Source organism: Mustela lutreola, chromosome 4 (assembly GCF_030435805.1).
Source record: "Mustela lutreola isolate mMusLut2 chromosome 4, mMusLut2.pri, whole genome shotgun sequence".
NCBI lineage: Eukaryota > Metazoa > Chordata > Mammalia > Carnivora > Mustelidae > Mustela > Mustela lutreola.
The window spans coordinates 54,158,353-54,175,140 of record NC_081293.1 but is presented as its reverse complement, the minus strand read 5'-3'; the positions used below and the strand labels follow the sequence as shown (position 1 = coordinate 54,175,140).

General features: G+C 56.0%; 1 protein-coding gene and 1 long non-coding RNA gene across 6 annotated transcripts in view; one reads left to right on the top strand and one right to left on the bottom strand.

The window, feature by feature from the left end:
• Positions 1–14,168, top strand: part of LOC131828846 (uncharacterized) — a 37,982-nt gene extending 23,814 nt beyond the window's left edge. For 2 of the 4 annotated variants that reach the window (XR_009352591.1, XR_009352594.1), the window contains exons 2-4: positions 10,074–10,342; positions 10,569–10,822; positions 13,940–14,168. This is a non-coding gene — a long non-coding RNA (uncharacterized LOC131828846). Of the gene's footprint in view, positions 1–4,057; positions 4,248–7,762; positions 8,184–10,073; positions 10,343–10,568; positions 10,823–13,939 lie in introns of those variants that run through there. The other 2 variants (XR_009352593.1, XR_009352592.1) reach the window with 2 other exon arrangements.
• The window catches only part of DNAJB12 (DnaJ heat shock protein family (Hsp40) member B12), a 17,911-nt gene continuing 9,412 nt past the window's right edge, over positions 8,290–16,788 (bottom strand). Inside the window, exons 3-9 of one of the 2 annotated variants that reach the window (XM_059169981.1) lie at positions 16,608–16,753; positions 15,039–15,224; positions 14,841–14,920; positions 13,671–13,780; positions 11,911–12,083; positions 11,309–11,406; positions 8,290–10,127 (exon numbers count right to left, since the gene is read on the bottom strand). In XM_059169981.1, the coding sequence (XP_059025964.1) occupies positions 10,098–10,127; positions 11,309–11,406; positions 11,911–12,083; positions 13,671–13,780; positions 14,841–14,920; positions 15,039–15,224; positions 16,608–16,753 (823 nt within the window). In that variant the 3' untranslated portion in view covers positions 8,290–10,097. Of the gene's footprint in view, positions 10,128–11,254; positions 11,407–11,910; positions 12,084–13,670; positions 13,781–14,840; positions 14,921–15,038; positions 15,225–16,607; positions 16,754–16,788 lie in introns of both variants that reach the window. The other variant, XM_059169983.1, reaches the window with a different exon arrangement.

The following is a 16,788-nucleotide window of genomic DNA, read 5'->3' as shown; positions in this document are numbered from 1 at the left end:
ACTTCACAGCACTCACCATAGCACATACCCTCCCCGATGTCCATCACCCCACCACCCTCTCCTTACCCTCCTCCCCCCAGCAATGCTGTTTGTTTCGTGAGATTTAGAGTCTCCTATGGTTTGTCTCCCTCCTGATCCCACCTTGTTTTATTTTTTCCTTCCCTTCCCTGCAAGCCCCCCACACTGCTTCTCAAATTCCTCATATCAGAGAGATCATATAAGAATTGTCTTTCTCTGATTGACTTATTTCACTCATCATATAATACCCTCTAGTTCCATTCACATTGTTGCAAATTGTTTCTTTGGATGGCTGCATAGTATTCCAGTGTGTGTGTGTGTGTGTGTGTGTGTGTGTGTGTGTGTGTGTGTGTTTCAAGCACATCTCCTTTATCCAATTACCTGTTGATGGACATCTAGGTTCTTTCCATAGTTTGGCTATTGTGGACATTGCTGCTATAAACATTGGGGTGCATGGGTCCCTTCAGATCACTACATTTGTATCTTTAGGGTAAATACCCAGTAGTGCAATTGCTGGGTCATAAGGTAGCTCTGTTTTCAACTTTTTGAGGAACCTCCATGCTGTTTTCCAGAGTGGCTGCACCAGCTCGCATTCCCACCAACAGTGTAGGAGGGTTTCCCCTTTCTCTGCATCCTTGCCAGCATCTGTCGTTTCCTGACTGGTTAATTTTAGCCATTCTGGCTGGTGTGAGGTGGTATCTCACTGCGGTTTTGATTTGTATTTCTCCTCAGCGGCCTCTTAAGACGTCCCCAAGGGAAGTCATGAGCCCCATTTCCTGACCTTCCAGGGCGTGACTCTCACACACAGTAGGTCCTCAGTCTGTGCTGGTGACGAGGGAGATAGATGAGCGCTTTCTAGAAGGAAATGATTCACAGGCCGCCTGAGTGTGGGGCCATGTCTGCGTGTCCCTGTGTGTGTCTCGGTGTGTGGGTAGGGCGGGAAGCCGAGGTGGTTCTGTGGAGATGATGTGGGAGGTGAATCCCCGCTGCTGATCCATCCCCGCTCCCTCTGCCAGTCCCAGTGAGGGCCAAGCCTTCCGAATCACACACCACGCACCCTCCCACCCGTCCCCAGGCTCCGTCTTCTTTCAAGCTCCCACCCCACCTGCACTGCTTCTGGGTCTCAGCCTTCAGGATGCCTCCTCCGCACCTCAGCGCTCTCTGCTGAGCCTGGGAAGGGGGAGGCCAGGGGTCTCGGCCCATCCTGCTGCTGGCCCTAAGGCAGGCACGGAAGTGGGAGGGCCCCCCCCCCCACCGCAGTAGCTGTCAGCTAGGAGCAGAAGCTGGCTCCTCCCTTGCCCCAGGAGAAGCTCTTTGGGTATCTCCTGGCGGAGGCCCTGCTATTTTTAGATGCCGTCCCCTCCCTGTCCTTCCCAGCCTCTTAACCAGCTGAGGGAGGAAATGACTCACCTCAGAGTCAGACAGGTAGAGGCAGCCTCAGTGAGTCCCGGGCAGACTCTGCCTGGCTTCAGCCCTAGGGTTTCCCTACCTGGGGTCACCCAGAGTGGTGTGCCCCCCAGCTTGAGGATAGAGTTGGCTTGGGATCGAGGCACAGGACCCCACTAGGCCTTTCTTGGGCTCTCTCTGCTATGTATCTCACAGGGCCTCAGGCAGTACTGGGCCTCCAGCAGGTCGTTGACAGGGCCTAGGGCAGACTCTAGGCCTCTGACCCTACTGTGGGTCTATGGTAGTCCCCAGCTCAGTCTGAGGGGGCCAGACAGGTTGAAGGGACTGACTATGGTCCTCTCCCTTAGCCTTAGCAGAGACTAGAGTTCCAGAAAAAAGAAAGACCCTGTTGAGTGAGGGGAAGGGAAAGGGGTGATGATCTTGCCTCTGTGTACGCTGAGTAGGGGGACCAGTTGTCCTGGCTTGTGCAGGAGGAATTTCTTGGAACCTGGGACTTTCAGGGCTAACTAGGAGAATTCTGATCTGCCTTGTCACCCTGGTGCTGAGTCCTAGGCTGTATCTTAGGGAAGGGGCAGGTGTGAGGAGCCTCTTGGGATTTACTGTTCTAGTCCCACCTAGTCGGGGTGGGAGAACCAAGTTCCTGTGCCCTCTCTGCAGCTGGGGTATGGTTCTGTTTACCCTCAAGGGAGAGGGGCCAGGCCCAGAGCTCTGGGCCGCCGGAGGGCCCAGAGAGGCACTTTGGTTGTCTTTGCTAAAGCCGGTGAGGGGAAGTGTGGGCCCGTCAGCACAGGGCCAGGCGCGGGGGTAATCAGAGCTGCTCTGCGGGGAGGAGGGCAGCTCCCCAGCATGGACAGAGGAGTAGGTGATGATGATGAAAGCACACGGTTTGCGTCAGGGAGACGCTGTGCCAGGCCCACTTACCGCCGGTGCCTCAGTGTCCGCACCTGTAAAAGGGAGAGGGGTGCCTACCTGCCTGCCTCCAATACCTGCAGTGAGGAGTCTGAGGTGATTCTGGGGCTGGGCTGCAGACTGGAGAGCAGGGGCTGTGCTGGTTGTTGGCTGGAGAGGCCTAGTCAGGCCTGACAACTCAAAAAGCTCTCTGTTGCTCAGGGAGGTAGGCAGAGGATGACTCTGCCCTCCTGTCATCCCAGGTCAGCCTCTGGACTGCCTGCCTTGGGAGTACATGGCTCCTGGCCCTGGAGGCCTCACTTCAGTCTGGGCTCACATCAGGGGAACTGAGGCTGAGGCCCAGACCTTGGTGGAAGTATCACAGCACACACACTTGGTGGTTGTCCTCTTCATCCTCAGGATGAAGGCTTCTTGTCCCCGAACCAGGGGTGAGTGTCCCAGGGAGCAGGTCTGTCACAACTGAGCTGAGTGAACTTGAGCAAGCCACTTTTCTTTTCTGGGCCTCAGTTTCTTCGTTGGTGAAATGGTGGGGTTAGATTAGTTCTCTGGTTTTTAAATATTTGCTTTAGTAGTGAAACCTCTTGTCCAATCAAAGCTCTAACTGCACTCAGAGAAAGAGAGAACTGTGGGCGATGTGAAGCATAGGCGGGGCTGGAACACTGTGCTCTGCTCCCCCCGCACCCCTAGTGGCCCAAGGACTTGAGGGGACACTGTTTGAGAACCCCCCTTCAGGGTGGCTGCCATCTCTGTAACACTCTTTTATTTGTGACTCAAGGCAAGGATGTCTTGTTTCCCTCCCCAGGCAGCCCAGTAATTAGACCACAAGCCTAGTCCTTTCTGGCACCTTCTATCCAATGTAGAAATCCTCATATTCTCTGACAGACCCTGAGGTCTGTCTCGGCCCTTGTTACCGAGTTCAGTGGGGCCAGAGGCCATTTGTCCCTTCTTAAGGAACTTACAGGAACAAAACATATGCCACAGATAAGCTTCTGGGGTGCAGTTCTGGGCTCCACATACCCCCTGTCCTGTGCCCCTGCCCTCCAGCCTGCAGGACAAACCTGAGATTCCCATTTGACAGTAGAGGGAATGGCCTTAGGGATCTTAATGAGAGGGGCACAAGGTCCCTTTGCTTGGAGGCGCAGAGCTGGGCGCCTAGCCAGGAGCCCTGGTCCTTTCCCCAGGCTTTCCCTAGCTTACCCCTGGGATGCCAGCACCCGAAGGTACCAACATCAGAAAAAGGAGGAGAGCCAGGGAAGAGGGCACTCTTCCTCACCCTGGGGGTCTAGGGCAGGCATTCTTTCCAGAGAACCAACCTCCCACCCACTGTCTTCCCTGCTTCAGAGAGGGGCAGGGAGGGCAGCGGGAGGGAGAGGCCAGGTCTCACAAGCAGAGACTGCGTAAACAGGTACAGGACAATGCCAGGCGCCAGGCAGCCGACGCGGGGTCACCCAGGGGCCCTCTGGGGGAGGGGGTGGTGCCTGCCTTGACATCAGCAGCACCCTGGAAGGACATGCGGTCTTCTCTGGCTCTCTTGACAACAGGCGGGGGGTGAGGAAGGGCGGCCAGAGGCCTCTCTGCCCCCCATCCCATGTGTCCCTCCAACCAGCTGGGCTGGAAACACGAGCTCAGGCAACATTTCCTCGAATCGTGTGACAGCCTCGGCCAGTCGGCTCCGGAGCTAATAATACGAACAGATGTGGGTCAGGCCACTCCATCCCGTGGCTCAGAGCCAGTCCTGCCACGAGCACCCTAGGCTGCCCGTGAGCTGGGCTCAAGTCCTAGGGTCCTGGGGCAAAACTGGGTTGGGGGGGTACCCCAGCCCCTGGGTTGGCCTGTTTGTCCGAGGCTCACCCTGGTGTGGCCAGCAGCTCCGACTCCACAGTAAACGGAGGCTGACATTAAGGACAAAACTGGTGAGTTCTGTGGGAGCAGGGGAATAATTAGACCACATATTTTAAAATGATACAAGCGAAAAGCACTTCCTTATGTATGATTTCAAAATTATAACAAATAATTTTAAGTGATACAAGTGAAACAGGATACAACCGTCCTTTACAGCTGAGGCTTGAAACCTGATCTCTAGACTTTGTGCCCAGCGGCTTCAGTGCTGAGGGAGGGAGACTGAGGCCTGTAGCTGTGCGGACAGAAGCAGCCGGAACTCTTGCCCGTGTGCCACTTCCAGCCTGGCGCTCACAGCCTGAACGCCACCGACACAGTTTCTGCCCACGGGGCCAAGCAGTCGGCCTACCAGGGGTGGCCAGGACAGTATGGGGGCAGTACTGGGGCAGCTGAGGGCCGGAAGTGGCTGTGAGCCCAGGAATGGCTGGTGCCACAGGTGCAGTCCTGAATGCTGGAGAGGGTGTCTCTACAGCCCGCAGTGCCCATCCCACAGCGACGAGCCCTGTTGGTGACTCTCCCACTAGCCTCTGGTGTGCCTGTCCTCACTAAGGGAGAGCGCACATGGGGCACTTTCAGCAGGCCTCTGCTTTCCCCAGGAAGTGGATAGAAGGCGCTCCTCCAGGAACACGGGGGTGGCCCAGTTGGTTAAGCGCCTAAATCTTGGTTTGGGCTCAGGTCATGATCTCAGGGTCATGGGATCAAGCCCCACCTTGGGTTCCATAGTTAGTGCGGAGTCTGCTTGAGATTCTCTCTCCCTCTCTATCTGCCCCTCCTGCTTGTGTTCTCTCTCTCTCTAAAATGGATAAATGAATCTTAAGGAAAAAAAAGAAAGGCCCTACCCAGTGCTTATCTCACAAGACTGGTCATCTTCCAGCGCCAGCCAGCGGCACGTAGGTGGCACACCTTGCACGAGCCCTCTCGGGTCTTGGAGAAGTGTCCCTCGTTCTGTATGTGGGTTTATGGCTGCCAAGCGCCCTACAGGGTGACTGTGGGCAGTGCTGGCGTGGAGAAAGCAGTGGAAGGAGAGCCACGAGTGGCCATCAGAAAGGGGTGTGGACGTTGAGGGGAGGGCCCCTTTCTTCCTTCAGCTGTGTTCATGGAGGGCCCATGGTGCCCAGGCCGGCAGCACTGAAGCAGCCGGACAGGCCCCAGACAGGCCCTTGCCTCTCTAGGGTGCAGAGCCTTCATCCAAGAACTGCACAAACACCTCTGGACTGACGGGGTGAGAGGGCGGGGCTGGGCCAAGGCTGTGGGAACATGGCAGGCCTCCCAGAGGAGTGGGGTGGCGGAGCAATGGGAAGGCCGCTGGCAGAAGGAACTGGGGCAGCATGTCAGGGAAAGGTGCTTGGAGGAGGCTCCAGCGGGCAGCCGGGTCAGAGCGGGAGGGCCATGGGCATGAACCAGGAAGCCGAAAACAGCCTTCCTCCAACGGGCCTCCATGTTTCCATCTGTAAGAAGAGCCCACTGGCGCCCTCCTGTGCTGCTCAGACATCTGTCTCCTGGGCTCCCTCACTGTGTCTGTCAGAAAAATGGCAGGAGTCCTGTTAAAGGAGTGGGGCTGCTGACCAGACTCCCTGAAGGTCCTGAGCCTGACCCCTTGCCCCTCCCAGGGGCAAGTTCCCCAGGGGAGAACTGTACCCCCTGCCTGTCCCCAAGGGCAAGCCCAGCCAGAGGGCATCCCTGCCTTCCCAGAAACAAACCATGGCAGGGGAAGCTGGGGTAAGGAAGGACACCATGTGGCAGTCAGGACCCCACTCTCATCCCAACCAAAGCCCCAACTCTTGGGCTCTGGAGGGGGTGCTGCTCGGTCATGGGGGTCCTATAGAGTATGCTGCCTTTCTCATACCCTTTGTTGTGTCTGGGCCCTGGACCTTTATTTCCAGCCAAACAGCTGTGGAGCGATACAAGCGACAGGAGGCCCTGGCCTTGTTGCTGGGGAAACAGGCCTCCACGAGAGGCTGGGTGACGGGGTGACCGTGCGCACACGACCTAGGCCTCCAGCTTTGTTCCCGCCACCTGCCTCCCTCATGGCTAGCCTTAGAGGGTTCAGGTGTGCCTGCCAACCTCCCCGAGGGTAGGACCCAGCACCCTCGAATGTGGTCGCCTCCATGCCTCCCCAGCTCCAGGACTTGGCTCACGATTGCATGTCAGGGAAGGGTGCTTGGAGCACCCACTCCACCCCCAGCCCAGTGGGACTCCCTGCCCTGTCACAGGCGCCAGTTCCTTTACCCAGACTCCCCTGGTCGAGCTGCTCACATCTGCCGCACTCCCAGCTTTGTTTCCATCACTGTCCCCCGCCCTCTGGGTTCGGTCAAACCCCTGCCTGGTTGCCACTTTTGTGGGTTCAGGGCCTGGAATGGGGCTTGAGCTGCCATATTAATCTTTGGCAACTGAGGACATGTAACAGCACTTAGAGCTTCTCGTGTCCCAGACGGCATTTAAGGGCTGTACATGTGAGAATGCTTTTACTCCATACTGTAACCCAGTGAGGTAGGTGGTTTTATGACTCTCGTTTTGAAGGTGAGGAAACGGAGACAGAGGGAGGTTAAATGACCTGCCCCGGGCCACCCAGCTAGGACATGGATGCAGCTGTGGGGTCCACACTGAAAACCAACAACTAACTGGTCTATTATGTGGTCTCCTGGGGATGTTGTCAACGGAGGGAAGCTGTGGTCACAATGGGGCAGACACATCTGTAATTGTGGGAGAAGGTGCCCCTGCCCCTCTGGGAAACCTGGGAAACCTGACCCCAGCCCGAACCCCTCAGATTAAGTACCGTTTTCCCTTTTCCACCCTTCTGGACAGGCCTCCCACCATTTACCTTGACACAAGTGGGGTTAATCTTCTTGAGCACAGTGAATCCAAGTTCAGCAAATGTTTGCAGAATGATTGCTTTGCTACATAGACCCCGAGGACATGCAAATTTCATGGGGACCCTTAGGCATCACCTTGCCTTTCCCCAGGCTTCAGTTTCCTGTTCTGGGTGTGACATCTGGTAAGGATCCTGAGTTGCTCCAGTAGTGACACTGTGTCAACAGTCTATTTACCGGAGTCCTGGCACCGCCGTCTGGGTGTCTGCCCCGGGCAGCCGGGTGACTTTGCCCAGGGAACTCGGGGCAAGGAGATTTCAGTGGGCCAGGGCGCGTGCTCCTTGCCCCAGGGAACAGGTCCCTTCTGGAAAGCTGAGGGCAGCCTGGGATGAGGAGATAAGTGGGCAAGTCCCAGGAGCTTGGATAAACCAGTGGCTTGTTTTTTTGCCACCTGACAGCGAGTGGGGACACTTGTCAGAGGCTTTTTTTGTTGCCAACAGTCGGCTAGAGTCTGGCCCGCCCCCTCTGGCCTGCCGAGGGTGGGGGGATGGGAGGAGTGAAAGGGGGTGGCTGGCGATGCCTCTGCCAACTGCCGCTAACAAGTGGCAGCTCGCAGACCAGGCAGAGCCAGCGGCAGTGACCCTGGGCAGGGACAGCCAATGAGCTCCCTGGCTGCAGTGGCACCACCAGGCAGCCTGGCCGTCTTTGGCTGGAGAGGCAGCGGGAGGGGCCTCAGGCCGCCAGTCAGGGCCGCGGGGTTCTGTCTCTGGGAGGCCCGGGCAGATCGGTGGCTCCATTCACAGAAAGCTCTCCTCGGGCAGCCACATTTTTGACTTCTCCGACCTTCTGGAGGAGGAGGGCGGGCCGTGGGAAGTGTGTCTAAAAGACTGTGCAGGCAGAGATGGAAAGAAACTTGAACTTTCCCCCTGCTCTGGATCCAGAATGGGCTCTAGCTCCCAACTGGGGAGGAGGGAAGATTCTCAATGTTTCGCTCACAGGAGGGACAGAGAGGGAGCAGGAACTGGGGGAAGCAGAGGTTGCCAGGGACCCCAGAATCCTGGCCTGAGCCCTTTCCCCTTTGCCTGGAGTCAGCCTTGGAAGAACACTTGTGACTGAAGTGGCTGTCAGCTGGAGCAAAGGGTGAGGACATTTGGGCTGGTCACCCAGGACTGCTGGTGGTCCGGCCTGGGCTGTGGGCTGTGTCCCACCTCAGCTCCCCTACTCAATGCAGACCCACCAAGGCCAATCACATAATAAACATATATTTATAGATGTACAATTTTAGAATTCTAATTCAAGAAATACAGCTTCTCAGGGGATCCTTTAGGATCTATGTTCTTATTGCACATGGGTCAGCCCACCTGGGGACGGCTACCGAGACCAGATGGTAGGGGAGGTGGCAGCAGAGCACCGGGGCCACCAAGGGTGGGGCGCTCCTGCCCATGTCCAGTTCTTAGTGTCTCTTGGGCTGGGGTGGCTGTTGCATCACAGGGTGGGATCTCGTTCAAAAATCCAATCTGACACTTCTTTACCAAGCTTCCTTTCCCAGCAAGAATCTTATTCGTTGGGGGTTACTTAAGAAAAAAAAAAAAAAGAGAAAGAAAAAAAAAAGAGCCAAGAGGAATTCTGGGAGGGTGGTTATGGCCTCCTGGCTGGCAGCTTAGGGAAGTAAGGCTTTGGACCATGGCAGACTCCAGGACACACCCACTGCCAGAGGAAAATTTGGGGAAAACGGTAATTCCAAAAGGCTCAGTATAAACTGTGGGAATAAATAAAACTTCCCTCCCTTCCCTTGGTAGCAACTGCTGTTGTGAGAAAAATCCTCACTTCAAGGTGAGTAGAAGGAAACCCTTCAGGTTCGGATGTAGCCTTTGTCCAAAGTGCAACAGAAGGCTGGGTGGCAGCACGTCCATGGATGGCGGAGACAGAGGTGCCCACAGGCCTGGACTTTCTTCAGGAGGTGGCTGCTGCCCCAGGGTCTTGGGCACCGCCTGGCTGATTCTTGGAGGAAGAACCATCTGGAGTCCTTGGTGCCTGACTTGGGAAACCAGTGGCAACAACACGGAGCTGTGCCCTGTGGCATCTATAAGGCAAAACCCACTTTGGGACCGAGGTGGGGGTGGTGGCCAGGCAGAACTTGGTCCCCCTCTCTAACCCTGCTCTCTGTGGCAGAAGGCTCCTGGGCTCCAGGCCCAAGAGCCCACCTGAGCTGACCAAAGCTTGTGGTGGGTGGTACCACACCCGCAGGCAGCCGGGAGCCTCTACCACGACTGGATCCTGACAGGGTACCTGGCCCTAGGGGCACTTCCTCCCCTCAAAGCCTGTTCCCCTCCAGCTTCATCACGACCCTGGCACCCTCTGAGTTCTCTAGACTTACACTATCATGATTACCGCTGCCATCAACAGCAGGCTGGGGTTGAGGGGATTTTCCTTCAGGCTGTCAGCTCTGGCCAATGTCTAGCCTTTGAAGGACCAAGTGACCTTCCCCACACAGGCCTCATTTTCTAAAACAGGGAGGAAATCAGCTAAATAACCAAATCCCTGCATAGTTTAAAAAGTAGACTGTATATATATATGTATATATATATATCTTTATATATGCTATTTACATATAAATAGATATATATATATATGTACATATACATGCTCTGAAAATTACATTCTATGGAGAGTTCTCGCTCCTCCTCCTCCTATCCTTGGCCAATGCCTCTGACTGGCTTCCACGGAGAGGTGACTGGTGGTGGCTCCCAGAGGGGGAGGAAGGCAGTTGGGCACCCCCTCCCCCAGCCCTTTGCTCCAAGTTTTACATTCTACTTTCGTTGCCATGGTTTCCGTATCCTAGGAGAGAGCCGAAGTAGAGCCTGAGCCTCTGCCAGCCCTGGGAGGAAGGGAAGCAGCCCAGTGGCAGGTTTTCCTGTCCTAAGAGCTTTCAGCATTTACTGGGTGAGAGAGAGGGCAGCTGTGTGGTGTTCGGCCTCCAATTCCATTTTAATTTTTTTTTTCTTTTTATGTCTTTCCTTAAATATACAGTCCATCACCTTGGCTCAGTGCATGTCACCAAAAATTCTCCAGGGATTTCATGGTCTGCGGAGGAGAGTGGTAGCAGTTAGCTTGGTGATCACGTGGCCTGGAGCCTCCGCAAACAAGCCAACCTCCTGGCTGCTGGCCTGCCCACCTCAGCCCCAACCTGTCTCCCTCCTGCACTGTTACTCCCGGAGGCGTTAGCAGATGGCCTCTAAGCACAGCGTCTGGAGCTGGACCGCTGCCAAGGGGGACACAGGCAGAGGACGGATAGGCAGGTACCAACACAGAGAAGAACCTTTCTTGGCTCTGCCTACACTCCTTTGGGCTTGGTCCCATCTGTCCCCGCCGGCAACTGCTGGGAACAGAGCTCACTTACCCACATGCAGGGGTACAGGAGGCGGGAGCCTGCTACCAGTGACATGGCATACCCTCCCCACCCACCTTCAGTACTAAAGGCTCGGCATTCCACCCTCAACTCATGACCTCTGTTCTCTTCCTTAGACTGTAAGTGAGATGCCTGCGCAGCCCGAATGCCTGGGGCTTCCAGGCAGCGGGCTGTACTAGCACCTGAAAGACTGCCTGTGATTCCACCAGAGGGCGAGTGGTCTCTCCTGCTCCCAGCCTGCTGGCTCCCTCCCAGACCCACTGTGAGGCGGCCCATCTACCCTGTTCCATCTCTTCCTGTCAGGAAGGGCAGAGGAAGAGGATGGGATCTTGGCTCACCATGCTCACGTGTTTCTTCGTGATGTCAGGTGGTGAGTGTATGTGTGTGTGTGTTGGGAGGCGGGGGCGTTGGGGGGGCCTATCTTGGGACCAGTGATACTTGGAGGTCTAAATAGCAGAGCACAGACAATAGTCTGCTGTACTTGGGAAAGGGCCACAGTGACTTGGGGGGCTGGATGAGACAGGGAAGCACTCATGGCCCTCAGCAATGGTCCTGAGCTCCCCCTTCTGCCTGGCTCTTGGGCTGCCCACATTCCCGGTAGTACTAGAGGCCTGAAACAGACCTTGCTTTTTGAGCACACACTAGAGCTACCCCAACACTGCAGGCGGGAGGTCAGGCTGGGGACGAGGAGTTGTCATCAACAGGCCATCCCCCCTCCCCCCCTCCCTCCCACCTGCCTCCGCCTCAAGACCAGGGCCAGAGCTGCCAGGAATTGCAGGGAAGAGGAAGCCCTGGCTCATACTTGGACCTCGGTGGCGCGGCTGGCCCAGGACTATCCATGCAGGGAGGCCTGCACCTCTGACAGTCGGTTACAGCTCGGCGTGCTCATCCTCTGTGCTTTGTGGTACATATCTGTGTCACCGAAGTAGCGGGCCCGGTATAGCAAGCCTTCCTCTGCAAAGCAAGAGGACAGAGTTAGAATGTACCTGGGTCCTCCCAAAGGCTACCAGAGCACCTGCCTAGCCTTTGGGGGGCAGGAGAAAGGCTGTTACAGGCCCTGGAGCTGGGGCAGAGCTGGCCTCCCTTTAGGAATGACCCTGGACTTTGGTCCCAACTTGTGAGAGGGAAAGAAGCTGTTACCCTGGTCTGACCACCCTTGGGTCCCACAGACAGAGCTGGAGGCCCCATCACTCAGCAGCTAGGACATGTGCTCCGGTCTGTCTTGACATCCTTACCTCTGGCAGCCAAACGGAGGCTGATGGCTGTGATTTACAGGAACCTGGAGGAAATCTCCAGGTGGCCCCCAGCTCCTGGTCCCACGAAACAGGGCTGGGGTCCTGCTCCTGACTGGGAGGGGCTGGTACAAGGCCGTTCCAGGTGCTGGGTCCACAAGTCCCTGGTGGGCAGGCCTCTCTTCCCTGCTCTCAAGCTCTGTCCCCACCACCCCCACACACTCACTCTGCTGCTTCTCCTTCCAGCAGTTGTTTCGGAGGTTGGCGATATAATCGTCTTCCACGTTCCGTTCAACTGTTTTGAGGCTGGAGCCTGTGTACTCCTTAGAGAAGGTGTCTGCCACGTAGTAGACGACATTCAGGTGGTCAGTGACTCGCCTGTGGACGTGGCCCACCGACCTGGCCAGAAATACATCAGGCACAGAGTGGGCATAGGCCCCCGGCCCAGGACAGTTCTAAAGGATGACATGGCTCCCCAAATGGACATACAGCACAGGCCATGGGAGGACCTGCTTCCTTCCTGACCAGAGCGGGACTCGCATAACACCCAAAATGAGGGTCTGAAGGAATGGCAGGGTGTCCCCCACCATGCAAGTGGTCCAGGCTCTGGCCAGCCCTTCCTCAGGCTGTCTGCTTACCACACTGCAGACCGGGGCCTGTGGGGAGAAGCCCCTTTATGAGAGGCCTTGGTTGGCGCAGGAGGGGAGGCAGGCCTTGGCCTCTGATTAGGGGTATGAGTCGGGCTCCCCATGCCTCCATCTCCGCATTCCTCCCCTAAGGCGATTGTTGCCCAGGGCCGGCCTGCCTGCCTACCTGGGGATCCCAGTCTGGAGTTAAGAGGCTTAGGAACAACATGACAGAAGGACTCCAAGGAGCCGTGGCCTTGCAGTTCTCATCTCACCTTCCAGCTCTACCCACAGGCTCTGCAGGCTGTGGGAAGAGCCTTGACACGCCACAGACAGAAGTCAGTGCTGGGGGCAGCACAGCCCCTACACCTGCCCTCTCTTGCCTCTCCAGCAGCAGAGCAAAGGGCTGGCTGGCAACAGGCCACACAGAGCCTGGGCCACCTGTGTTGGTCCAGTGGCCCTACTCTGCCCCCTGCTGGCCAAGAGGAAGGCCTCCAGGCTCCCAGATAGGGCAAGGCCCCTCTGGGAGCAGAGGGATTCCACCAGTAGAAGCTGAGCACCCACTCTGTAACAATGGATGTATCTGACACGGGGCCAGCTGCTGGAAATAAATGAGGGGAGCTGATACCTTAAAAGGCCAAATAACTTGCCCTAGTTCACCATATATTCATTTAACAAACACTGTTGAACATCTCTGGCAAGTGTGGCATTTTTAAACAAACATTCTGCCCATTTATTTTAAAGTAATCTCTATACTCAACATGAGGCTCGAACTTGAGAGCCCGAGATCAAGAGCTGCACACTCCACAGAATGAGCCTGCAGCAGGCGCCCCGAGCCCAGCATCTTACGTATATTACTCATTTAATTTTCACAAGCAGATAGATGTTATCCCCATTGCACAGATGAGGGAAACAAAGCTCAGACCGTCGTCCAGTGTCACACAGCTGTTTAGTTAGTAGAGTAGCTGGGATTCAAAGCCTCTTTTGCTCTGTTTGATTCTAGGGCCCCTATTCCTTCCATGGCCCCAAGGCTCCCAACCAGAACTTAAGAGCAGAGGTTCTTATGTCAGCAGATGGGGGGAGCATGAAGCCTGTGAAATCATGCACAATGCTGTGTGCACGTGCACTGTCTGAGGGAGAAGATCTGCAATTTTCATGACATTTTCTTAGCGGACCATGATCCTAAAAGATCAAGAACCTAAGCTCCACAGATAAAGTGTGTTTTCTTGACCATAAGCCAGATTTCTGCATTGTGATCAAGGACCCACAGGACGGGAAGGCAGGCCCCTGATGGCGGCTGAGAATGCCAGGTCCCTGTCCGCCCACCATCCCAGCCCCGTCCCTGGCTGCAAGTACTCACGGCCTTGGGCTCAGGCTGTATGGGGGGCTGGAGACCATGAGCTGGCTGAGAGCTGACACGAGGATCAGGATGAGGATAGGCATCAGTTGAACAAACACCCCCAGCCCGCCCTGGAAGGAAGAGTCAGCGGTCACTCAAGCTGGACATCGTCCATGGGAACGTGGCATCAGCCACAACCACCACTGGCTTTCTAGGCGAAAAGGAGCCCCGGCAGCAGGAGGCAGCTGCCACGCAAACAGGTCATGACACTACTTTCTCCCCCTCCACAGGCCCCCGAAAGACGAAGCTGCTCCACCTGCCAGCTCCCCCAGATGAAAACAAAATGGCAACTGGAGTTATGGAGAAGAAGAGGGCACCTACATGTGCTTGCTCGTCAGAGATTACCAAAAACATAAGCAAGAGCGGTCGCCTCCAGCAGACTGGTAGGCAGGGCCGGAGGGAGGCCTTCACTGTATACCAGTTCAAAAACTGCCAATTAAAAAATTGTAGATAAAAACAGATTTGTTTACTGTGTGATAATTTGTGATTTTAAAAATTCTTCTGTATGTTCAAAACACACACACAGTTTTAAAACACGAATAACTAAAAACACAAGGCCACACTGACCTAACAGAGGGACCGTCACCGTCTGCCATAATTTTAAATGCTCTGGAATTATCCACAGTATCTTAATGTTGGTCAGCTAGCTGTTCTTTAACCTGTGGCATTCAAAATGCTTTTGAAGCACTGTCTGGTTATAGTTTTTGTGTCCATCTTTTATGAGTGCTAGAAGGAAGCAAGAAGAGTCAACAACCTTTGTCATCCCTCACACTTCTCTCGTCATGTTTCACTTCCCGTTGCTTGGAAGATGTCACTGTGGCCTTATGAACAAATGGACTGCACAAAAGCCTTTCACACTCAAACCTGTCTGTAGGTGGAGAAGTTTCTGCATGACATTCCCCAACTGGCCACCAAACCCCCACTCCTTCTGGGCAGCACTGTGGAGTGTGGCTCCCTCTGGTGTCGCTCGGCAGAATGGCAAGGGGGGGGCCCAAGATGACTCCTTGGCTGAGAATGCGTGGGGGCACTGCCCTCCCAGAACATCTGGGAATGTCACTTCCCCTTCAGGCCCTGCACCCGCGGTGGGGCCTGGTGCCCTCCCCTGCTCTCCCCGGTGCCTTTCTCACTCACGTCACCCTGGTTCTCCCTGCGGTCCTGCCTTTGCTGGTAGGTATAGCGCATGCGGCCGTTGCTGTAGACGTGGACATTACCTGGAGGTCAGAGGGACCGAGTCAGGGGGTGGGGCTGCTGGGGAAGGGAGCAGCCGGCATCCAGTCTCCCACCATCACCCCCAGGGAGGCCTGGCTGCGGGAAGGCCGAGGTACTTACTAGATGGGAAGCCACCGCCAAAGAACATGTTGAAGAGGTCCTCGGGGGAGATGTCAGCCTCAAAGCCACGGTGGAAGTCCCCATGCCCATGGCCGTGTCGGGCTGCCTGGCTCTTGTCGTCACCGAACTGGTCATACTGCTTCCTTTTCTCTGGGTTACTAAGTACCGCATATGCTGTGCCAATGGCTAGAAAGGAGGTGTAAGTCAGGCCTGAAGACCTGGGGCATGCAGGGAAGGCTACCACCGCAGCCAAGAGCTCCCTTCCTTTAGGTACTCAACTGGTATTTTAGGAAGTGGGAGTCCTCCAGGTCGGCAGAAGTTGGGCTGCTGGGCACGTGAGGGGAGGGGGGCAGGCAGGAGTACCTCGAAATGGATCGAGGCCGTCTGCGCCGGGTGGAGAATTAACACTAACACTCAGGCCCCCGCTCTCCACCTCAAGATGATGGCCCAGCCTCTTCTATGCTCCGGGGCCCTTTATGGGCCTTATCTTACTCCTACAGCAACTGCTGGCAAGGGCCAGATCACGAGGTTCTAGTCAAAACTTTTCTACTGTTGGTAGTGTGGCCTGCAGAGCCCTCTCCTGTCTGGGGTCTAGGTCCCAGCTGCTGTTCCTTGGCTGGGCCCCAAGGCCTCCCCATGAGATCTCTCCCAGGTAGGAAACCTGTGCCTCAAGCGACCCAGCTCCAGGTCGTCCTTAGTCTCTTGCTCCTTCTCAAGTGACTCACTCTCTCAAAGGATTGGGTCAGAGCTGCGTCTGCAACCTGCAGCCCTGGGGAAAGAACCCCCTCCTCTCGTTCCCACAAGGCCCCAGGGCTGGCTCCGGCCTCTGTGTCTGTCATGCAGGCAGCAGGCAGAAGTCTGGGCTGGCCCAACCTTAACCATGGCTACCTTGCCTACCTATTTCTACTGACCTTCTGCCCCTGGGGCTGGCTGACGGGGATGCTGCCTGCAGACTACCCCAACCAAGCAGGCCCAACCCGAAGCAGCCTGGAATGGAGTAACCAGGGTGGGCCCAAGAAGCAGCACACCAGGTCTCAGGGGAACCTTCTGTCACCCGCTCCACCACAGGCCCTCTTCTTGGCTGTGGTCACCACCTCGTGGAAGAGTGTGTTACATGTGAGTATGTGTGTAGTGCGGGGCTGGTGGCGGCTGCTGCTGCTGAGGCCACCGGGACACTGACCTGAGGCTACTCTGCCCCTCAGCACAGGGAAACTGTTACCAAGATCCCAAGACGGGAACATGCACACGGGTGAGTCAGGAGGCCTGCTTCTGACCCTCCATTGCTGTGTGACCGTGAAGCTGCTGGTCCCCTCTTGCCTCAGCTCCCCTCCTGTCACTCCCGGGGAACGTGGAGGAAGGAGAGTCAGGACTGGTGCTCTCTCAGCTCCGACAGACTCAGTAGGCTAGAGGTGGCTGCTAGGACTTTCTTTCCAGGAAGCAGCTCCTGAGCCCAGGAGACTCAGGTCGAAGGCCACTTCCTGGAAAAGTTGTCCTGACCTCTTATTCCTTCTCAAGGGCAAGGGCAGGAGATAAGAACCACCAAATAGCCGGAAACCAAGGCTGGCCTACCTTTGAAAGCTTCAGTGGCACCCGGTGCGTGGTTCTTGTCTGGGTGGAACTTGAGGGCCAGCTTGCGGTAGGCCTTCTTCAGGTCCTCATCGGAGGCCCCTCTGCTCACCCCCAGGATCTCATAGTAATCTTTACACTGCTTGACCCTGGGGGAAGGGGTAGAGCGGGCCCAGGGCCGTGA